The 10,014-nt window shown below is 39.3% G+C and overlaps 1 protein-coding gene across 1 annotated transcript in view; it reads right to left on the bottom strand.

Moving 5' to 3' along the window:
• Positions 1 to 829: 829 nt before the first annotated feature.
• LOC102855057 (clarin-1-like) overlaps positions 830 to 10,014 on the bottom strand; it is a 97,710-nt gene continuing 88,525 nt past the window's right edge. The window contains exon 3 of the mRNA XM_006900047.1: positions 830 to 1,147. Within this exon, the coding sequence (XP_006900109.1) occupies positions 882 to 1,147 (266 nt within the window). The 3' untranslated portion in view covers positions 830 to 881. The remainder of the gene's footprint in view (positions 1,148 to 10,014) is intronic.

The raw sequence follows: 10,014 nt of genomic DNA, 5'->3' as shown, positions 1-10,014 counted from the left end.
TGCTGAGTGAGGTATTTCAGTCACAAAGGGACAAATGCTATATGGTGCCACTGTTGTAGAATGAGGCTGGCATTGGGGTGGGGGTAAGACTGAGAAAAACTGGATGAAATATGTTTACAGCATTGAAGTCTATGGGGGAGAGAATAGTCTAACAGTATCATATTTTAGGGCATTATTTTTATTGTAGGAGTATGCAATGAGGGTTGCATGGGGAGGTGTGGTGGGGATTGTGTACCAATGAGGGAGTTTTTCTTTTGCTTTTCGGGGAGAGGAGCAAACAGGGAGGGGGAGGGGGGAGGGGTTTGTACGGGGAGAAGGGTGCAACAATGAATGAATGGAATTCCAAAATCTCTATAGATGTTCATTGAAATGAAAAGTAAACAACCTAAATTAAAAAAAAATTCTATCATTCATATATATTGTTTTTCTCTGATTATAATGAATGAGATTAATTACAATATCTCATCTAACCCCATTTTACCTTGCTTTTTCCTTACCCAGCCTCTCTATTAATCTTTGCTCCCCTTTCCCTCCTATCTCTTCCCTCTTAATCCACCTTTCCTTAGATTTTATGGTATTCTTTTTCCCCCCTCATTCAATCATGCATATTTTTGTTTCATACCATTTAGAGTAGTAATTTTCCTTTTAGTCACTTATCTAAAGCAATTTCCCACCATATGAAACTTCCATAGTCTTCTTTGGCTTCCCTTATTTTCCAGTTGGGCCTTTAGTACATAGTAAATATTGTCATGTTTTGGTCCCTTTAGGGGTTTTGGTCCTTTTTGTTTTCATGGTGTAAGGGCTGAGAAAAGCTGACCCTATCTAAAAGTGGCAAAAACAAGTCCACGCCCCTATTTGGGAATTAGGAGAGCATTTGTTTCTCAGTACATTAGGTCTGCAGCTACATTAGTTGTCTCTGTGTCTTTAAAGTTTGCAAAAGGAAACTGAAATCCAGCAAGTCGTATCAGGAGTCCATTCAGAAAGTGAACAAAAAAGCAAATGAAAACAACCCAGAACGAGGTGGTGTAGTTTTCACTCTGAGTTTTGTAAACATATGTTCCTTCTTTATAATTTGCAATTCTTTCTGACAGATGATGGATTTTCACTTCGGAGGCAAACAATACCATGACAAGACAGCCACAGGAACCTGAAACAGAAGGGACAGACAACATGGTGGGACAAATAGTTCCTGATTGTCAGGGACAGGAAAAGGGGTCAATGTGCAAACTAAAGAGATGGATTGTTACAAGTCTGTAATCATGAGCCTGAGTCTCCTACCTAAGGAAGGCTTGGACATGGCTCTTAAGGAGGAGGATATATGGGTGTGTAAAATCCGGCTCTTTCTATAAACACTGGGCAAGGCTTCTCTTTTCATGATGGGGTAGATGAATTGATGGTCACCATTAAAACCATTGTTAGGACGAGGCTGCCTGGGAACAGATTTCTTTCTGCATCCAGACCCTGAAGGATAAATGCCAGCTCCACAGTTACCTTGTGAAAGACCTCAGGGCTCCAGCACAGGGTTACCAGAATACCTTTTCTTCTCCAACCTGGGAGAAGCTAAGCAAAGCCAGCCTTGAATAAAGTGTTGAAGGAGATAGTAAGTGTCCTCCTTGATCGTAATAGAACTCAGAATGTTTAGAGCATATATGACCATCCTGAACTATATTATTTATCTGAGAGTAGCTTACCCCACAGGACTGTAAAGTTTTCTTGAATTATATAAATTAGGGCCCTGGTCTCCACCCACCCACTCATTCCTGCTTCCTGTGGTGGAAACTGGAGCAAATGGCTGGAACTCCAAGAGAAGACCAGGCAACCTCAGAAATGGCAGCTATGTACATTGAAAAAATAAGAAAATAGGAGTCTGGATCTCACCAGATTAATATTAGACGTGTATGTTTTTATTGTTATGTGTGACAAAAATAAACATCTATTCTGTGTAATCTCTATTACTATTATTCTGATTTATCACTCTTTCCAAGTCAAGTCTAAGAATCCTAGCTGATGTCACTGTGGTTTGGAGTGAGAGGTCACCAGGACAAGATACTCCATTTTGGGTAGGGCTTGGTAACCCAGACAGGGCCTCCTCCTTGAGTAGAGTGAATATGAGATCCTGGGCAAGGCAGTTGGCACAGGGCACAGAGGCAGGTAGCTAGAGGAGCTAGGTTGGGGTATAGAGGATCACCAGGACTCTACAGGGCTTCCACGACTAGTGTTGTGGCCAGGCCCCTTGAGAGTTCACTAAACAGGAGGCCAGCTGAGACAATTTCTGCTAAGATTAGTGATGAGTTCTTAGATCAAGTAATTTGTATTCAGACTCTGATTTGCTGTTGTTATGTGCCAACGAGTCAGAACTGACGCATAACTGATCCTCCAAAAGGCTTTCAGAGCCTGTAAATTGCACAGGAGGAGATTGCCCATCTTCATCCTGTGGAGCAGCTGGTGGATTCAAGCCAATGGTTTTAAGGTTGGCAGTACAACTCCTTACCACTAGGCCACCAGAGTTACTAGTATAGATTTCATGTATTCTTTTCTTATTCCACATCTTTGCCATATTCTTTAACCTGCCTTACCTTCTACCAACAAAACAAACCAAACAACCTGACTATGCCAAAATGGGCAACCCAAATGAATGCTTTAAAGAGCCTCATTCTTCCCATCAGGTTTATAATGCCTTAAGGATGCGTTGTTGTTGTTAGGAGTTGTTGAGTCAAGTTCAACCTCCAGAGACTGTATGCACAACAGATCTGAACCCTGTCCTATTCTGTAAAATCCTCACACTTCCTGATACACACCCATTGTGGCAGTCACTGTGTCAGTTCACCTGGATGAAGCTCTTTCTCTCTTTTATCAACTTTTTGATAAAAGACCTCTTTTTGTCTTTCTCTCTTTTGCCTTTCTGAATACTGTGTCCCTCTCCAAGGAATAGCCTTTCCTAGCAATGTGTCCAAAGCATGTGAGATGAAACTTTATCATCTTTGCCTCCAAGGAGTATTGTGGTTGCACTTTCTCCAAGAAATATTTATTCTTCTGACTGGTCATGAAATATTCAGTACTCTTCTCCAACACCACAGCTTAAAGGCATCAATTCTTCTTCCATCATCTTTATTCATTGTCCAGTTCTCACATGCATAGCAAATGATTGGAAAGACCATGGCCTGAATTAGATGCACCTTAGTCCTCAAATTGACATTATTGCTCCTCAATAATTTGGAAAGGACCCTGAATGCAATACATCCCTGATTTCCTGACTGCTGGTACCAAGGGTATTGATTGTAGATCCAAGTAAGATGAAGTTGTTGACAATTACAATCTTTTGTAAATCTATCATGATTTGCCTATTTTTCCAGTAGTAAATATTTTTGTTTTCTTGATGTTAGGAGAAGTGGGTGCCTTTAATTCTTCATTTATAGTCAATTCAAATACCCTGAGAGCATCAATATAGTGACTTAAAGTTATTCATCCATTCATTCATGTATTCAGTTAAACTTATTACATGCCAAACACAGAGTTAATGATAGATTTAAACACTAGAGAAAATACTCATAATTTCTGCATTCACAGAGAGTATAACCAGCAGGGAACATAGATAAAATAATAATAATTAATTACACTGAATGTGCCATCTGAGAGTACAAGGTGTTATTACTAAGAGGATGGCCACCATCATGGAAAGTTCTTTAGATGAGGCTGGAAAGAACTGCAGGAAAAGTTAGCTGAGTAAAGGGAGGCTGAACTGTGCAGGATGGGTGTTCCAGGCACTGAGTCCTACAGCTTAAAATACTTTCTCATTCCTTTTCAGAAGTCCAAGGTTGAGTTGAAATAGAGGTAGAGACAAGATAGGGGGCAGGGGTAAGTGAAAAAATAAATTACATTTATTGGACCTCATCATAATACTCCCCCAAATAATAAAATTATATACTTTTCTTGACACTTCTGACAGCCTCAGAGCAGAAGTTGAAACCGCTATTCCTCTGTAGAATTTGTCAGTTTGGCTCTTTCAAACCAGAGCTCTCCCCTGGCAAAACTCTATTATTCCTTTATTGTTAGAGTCTTCCAAGAGCAGCAATGCTGTTTTCTCTTTATCTTTTATTTGAAAATTGTGGAGAACATGCCGTTACTTTTACCATAAGAGGTTCATTGTCTGTGAAGATGGTAAATTTCAGATATAAAGAAAGCGCAGGTAGTTTTTTAGCTCTTGAAAGGAAAATGTAAGCTCCGTTTCCTTTTCAAGTTGTTAAATATTTTAAAGGCATTGCTTGGTTAATTAGACAGTGTAGCAAGCTTGTATTTCAAGTTTCTAGAGTTTAAGTTTTCAATGCTTGAAAATTACTCACATACTTTGCTAGGAAGGGTAAGGGGTTGGCGAAGGAGAGGAAGTCCCTTAACCACGTAGGTTGACACAGTGACTGTTACAATGGGCTCTTGTGTGTCAGGAAGTGTGAGGATGGCACAGGATAGAACAGAGCTCAGAACTTTGGTTCACAGGGTCGCGATGAGTTGTACTTGATGCAACTACACCTAACAACAACAATAACAACAAGAGTATACGTTGCCGTGTTGCCTCAATGCTTAATACCATTTGCTATATCTGATATTTCAAGCATGCATGCTCCTAAAAGAGTGATTCCTCTAGAAGTTGATCTGAGTTTTTGCTCGGATTCTGTAATTGTCCACATGGGCAGCTTTGTTGTTTTAAAGTGAGACCACAGGAACCTAGTTTCAGATGGCCCTACTATGAAAATTCAAAGGCACAAAAGGAAGGGAAAAAACACTGTGTAAAGTTGGGATGTTTGTACTTCTTTTGGCCCATGGCTCTAACAAGGACATGGGACCAAGGATCAGTATTATGATTCTTGGCTAAAAGATGGGCATGAGGAAGTTTTGTTGGTAGCCTGGATGTGAGAACATGGTGGAACATGATTCCAGCATCGCTCTTGATAATAGCAAGAATCCTCGAAGGTCCTGCTCTGGACATCTTCTGCAGAAGTCCCCACCTATCAGGTGGAGACCAATGAGAGGTGATCATTTATAGTGCTGACCTGAGTTCTTTGTTCTGAAACCCCAGAATTCCCTGCCTAATACTAAGCCTATTTCCAGGGTCCGCATAGAACCTTTCTAACTCCTTGGGAAGCTGGTCCTTCCAAAGGTAACTTGGTGACCTGAGACTTGGGGGACTATTGTTGGAGGGAGTGTGGTCATAACTCATATATGCCGTAGAGCATATGGCTTCATATGTGGGATGAGACCAGATTCAGGAAGAGAAGTGAATGGGACAGTGGCTATTTTATTCCTGTCACTATATTCAGGTGAAAAATTCCAATTGCTACTCTTAGTAGCTCTTAAATAAACTGAAGACTGCATAACCCAGATTGTTGATGAATCTTCCTCCAGTCCTGATGCCACATTTTTCCTGTTATTTTAATGACTTTGAATATTGAGTTACTTTCACACTGAATGGAATAGCTGAGTTACAGGATTGTCACAGCATGTTTAAAATTCTAGACACTGCACACTCTCCTGTGGTGGTGGTTGTCTGGGTCTGCAGAACCATATCGGGTCCTCTCTCCTTTAGTTCTTATAACATAAGAATGCAGATTTCAGATAATGGGAGAGACGCTTCTTCATCCCTAACTGGCCCTAGTGGTGTCTATACTGTTATGGTTAGGAATACCCTGCCAAGGTGTGTGGGAGTCAAGGGCAGTGGTGATGTCCTCTAAGGGAAAGAGAGCTCTGGAACACGCTTCAATTATTATTAAGGTTGTATATTGTCAAATAACAAATCCGAATTTCCATTCTATTTAAGGAAGTTAACATGTCATCTTTAAATTCTTGTCCTGATACCTAATATTAGAGGAATTCTATGCCCTACAGAGGATGTTGAATAGGCAATTTCTTTCTCTAAGGAAGTTTGGAGATGATAATGGGATGGGGAAGCCATAGCTTTTCAGGTGCCACTACTGATTTTGTGTGAAATTATGTAATCTCACCAGAAACTGTAGCCAAAGTAAGGTCACCAGCAGTGATTTCTCCCGTTTGTGGGGAGCTGTTATATGGTGTCTCTAGAATGAAGGGATGCTCCAAAAAGAGGGCAGAGGGACAAGGACAACAGATTACTTCTTTTCCCCTTTTTGAAAGATTATTAATTTTAATGAAAATTTACAGAGACTTTGGATTTCCATTCATTCATTGTTGCACTTTTCTCCCTGCCCACTCTCCCTCACCCAGTATATTTCATTGTTATATAAGCCCTCTCCCCAAGTACACTTCACTAAGCAGTCTTCATTCTGGACTCCTGTCATGACAATAATACCTAATCATGTATACTTTTAAATAGTTCTCTTCCTCATCTGTTTCAAAGCAGTATACATACTTTATCCCATCTTTCTCAGTCTCCCCAAAGCCGGTGTCAGTCTCATTTTACAACAGTGTCATTATGTAATATTTGTCCTTTTGTGACTGAGATATCCTCCATGGTCACCCATGTTGTTTAATATTTCACAAGTTCCTTGTTTTTCAATGCTGCATAGTATTCCATTGTGTGAATATACCATAGCTTATCTATCCATTTGTTTGTTGATGGGCACTTGGGTTGTTTCCAACTCCTTGCTATGGTGAACAACCCATGATAAACATGGCTGTACATATCTCTGCTTGGGTGGTGGTTCTGGTTTCTTTAGGGTATATTCCCAGTAATGGAATTATTGGGTCAAATGGTATCTCTATTTGCAACCTTTTGAGAAAGCACCATATTGCCTTCCATACTGGTTGCACCATTTTACACTACCACCAAACAGTGAATAAGAGTTCCAGTTTTTCTACAACTTCACCAGCATTCATTGTTTGCTGCTCTGTTAAATTTTACAATTCTTATTGGGGTGAGATGATATCTTATAGTTGTTCGATTTGCATCTCCCTTAGAGCTAGGGATTTTGAACATTTCTTCATGTGATTGTTTGCCATCTAAATGTCGTCTTTAGTGAAGTCTGTTCATATCCTCTGCCCGTTTTGCAACTGAGTTGTTCACCTTTATCTTGTTGTGGTGCTTGAGTATTTAATAAATCCTAGATATAAATCCCTTATCTGACATGTCATTACCAAATATTTTTTCTCAGTCTGTGGCTTCCCTTTTTACCCAGTTGGAGAAGTTTTTGGATGTGCATAGTGATTTGATTCTTAGAAGGTCCCATTCAGCTATTTTATACTCTCCTGGTTGTACATTTTTCAGGATGTTTGGACGACTGTTTATGTTGTGGATTAGCACTTCTGGAGTTCTTCCAAACTTTTCTTGAATGAAGTTTATAGTCCTTGGTTTTAGTCATAGATCCATGATCCACTTTGAGTTGGTTTTTGTATATGGAGTGAGGTGTGGATCTTGTTTGCATTTTCTTCAGATAGTTTCCAATTTTACCAGCACCATATTTTTAAAAGGCTGTCATTTCTCCAATTAACTGATTTCATCTCCTTGTCAAAATTCAGTTGACCATAGGTAGATGGGCTGATTTCTGGGCTCCCAATTCTATTCCATTGATCTATACGTCTGTCATTGTACCAGTACCATGCTGTCTTGACCACCACAGTAGTGTAGTAGGATTTGCAATAAGGGAGTGAGATGCCTCCTATCTTGTTTGTCTTTTTACGGAGTGCTTTGTTTATTTGGGGCCTCTTTCCATTAAAAATTAAATTGGAGATTGCCTTTTCCATCTCGTTGAAGAATGGGATTGGTATTTGTATTGGGATTGCATTGAACGTGTAAATTGCCTTTGGTAGTATTTTCATTTCCACAATATTGAGTCTTCCTATCCATGAGAAAGTTGTATTCTTCCATTTCTCCGGGTCTCTTTTTGTTTCTTGTAGTAATGTTTTGTAATTTTATTTGAACAGATCCTTTGTACTTCTGGTTAGATTTACTCCCAAGTATTTAATCTTGTGATTAGCTCTTGTGGAGGGTATTGTTTTTCTTAGCTCCAGCTCTGTATTCTTTTTGTCAATGTACTGAAATCCAATTGATTTTTGTTTGCTGATCTTGTGTCCTGCCACTTTGCTGAATTGGTCAACTGTGTCCAGTAGTTTTCTTGCTGAGTCTTTAGGGTTTTCTATGTATACTATCATGTCATTTGCATATAGAGCTAATTTTACCTCCTCTTTGCCAATTTGGATACCTCTTATTTCCTTCTCTTGTCTTATTGCTATTGCTAAGACTTCTAATACAATACTGAATAAGGGAGGTATAGTGGGCATCTTTGCCTAGTTCTTAAAGGGAATCCCTTTAGTCTATCTCCATTGAGAACAATGTTGGCTCTTGGGTTTGCGTATATGCTTTTTACTATGTTGAAGAAATTTCTCTCTAATCCTATTTTATTGAGTGTTTTAATCAGGAAAGGGTGTTAGATTTTGTCAAAGGCCTTTTTCTGCATCAATTGATAGGATTATGTGTTTCTTGTTCTTTGCTTTATTAATATGATGAATTAAATTGATTGCTTTTCTTATGCTGAACAATCCTTGCATACCTGTTATGAATCCCACTTGGTAATGGTGAATTATTTTTTTTGATGTATCATTGGATTATATTGGCCAGGATTTTACTCAGAATCTTTGCATCTGTGTGCATGAGAGATATAGGCCAATATTTTTCTATTTTGGTGGTGTCCTTTCCTGGCATAAATTATGGACTCATGATCAGGAGTAACCTGGTTATGTTTCTAAAGGACAAGTGTAAACAGGGATTATCTTAACTTTTCCTTTCCATCTTTCACAAGGAAGCATTGAGCTAAGTTGTACCCAATTTGGTTTCACAACAACAACAACATGATGAATTATCAGAGAGAAGAAATATGTATCTACTTCCTATTGTTTTTCAGAAAAGAAAGATAACATCTGTTACTGGGAGATATGTAGAGCTGCTTCTATATTCTTAATTTCTTCAATATTTATAAAATCTTTACTTCACTGTTCCGGTTCTGACCACTGTGTATAAAGCATTAAACAAACAAAAAAAAAGACATTTCTCCCCCTTTCCAATCAATTCCCAGCCAAAAACTGTCAATGGTGAAAGTAGCGGAGAAATAATAATAACTAGATAAGTCAAGTATCTTGTTCAGATGTTTGTCCTTGGGTGATAAATGATCAAGTGATAGGCTACTATCTGGAAGGTTGGCAGTTTGAAACCATGAAAATTGCCTTGGAAGATTGAGCTAGAAATCTGCTTCTTAAAAGCTACAGACTTAAAAATGCTCTAGGACATTGCTAGTCTGCAAACAGGGGAAGGCCATGAATTTTTAGCAACTTAGGGTGATTACAACATCAAGAATACAAAAATCCTCATTATTGCATCAACAAGTAAAATGATGTTGTTATTCTTATGTGCCATCAAGTTGCCTGCAACTCATAGCGACCCTATAGGTACAACAGCCCTAAATCCTGCTCTATCCTGACCCAATATCACTGTCTCTGACTCAGCTACTGCAGTCACTGGATCAATCCACCTCATAGAGGGTCTTCCTCTCCTGTGCTGTCCCTCCATCCTCCCAAGCATAACGTCCTTATCCAAGGATTGGTCTCACCTTGCAACATGTTCAAAGTATGTCAGACAGAGTTTCCTTGCCTCCAAGAAGCAGCCTGGCTTAACTCTCCCTAGATCGAAAGTGTTCGTTTTCTTACCAGTCCATGGTATATTAAATACTCTTCTCCAACACCACAGCTCAAAGGCATCAATTCTCCTACTATCATCCCTAGTCATTGTTCAGCTCTCTGACACAGAGCACATGATTGTAAAGACCAGGGTCTATATTGGGTGCACCTTAGTCTTCAGAGTGACATCATTGTTTTTCAGTACTTTGGAGAGGTCTCTAACAGCAGACTTTCCCATTGCAATACATCTTTTGATTTCCTGGATGCTGGTACCAAGAGTGTTGACTGGGGAGCCAAGCAAACTAAAGCTGCTAACAGTCTCAATCTCTTCACTATCCATCATGATGCTGCCAATTTGCCCAGTGGTGAGAATCTTTTTTT

Source organism: Elephantulus edwardii, unplaced genomic scaffold (genome assembly GCF_000299155.1).
Source record: "Elephantulus edwardii isolate Elephantulus edwardi_28Jun2011 unplaced genomic scaffold, EleEdw1.0 scaffold00272, whole genome shotgun sequence".
In the NCBI taxonomy this organism is placed as follows: Eukaryota; Metazoa; Chordata; class Mammalia; order Macroscelidea; family Macroscelididae; genus Elephantulus; species Elephantulus edwardii.
Note: the sequence above shows the minus strand (reverse complement) of the source record. Positions and strands in the feature narration are given on the sequence as shown.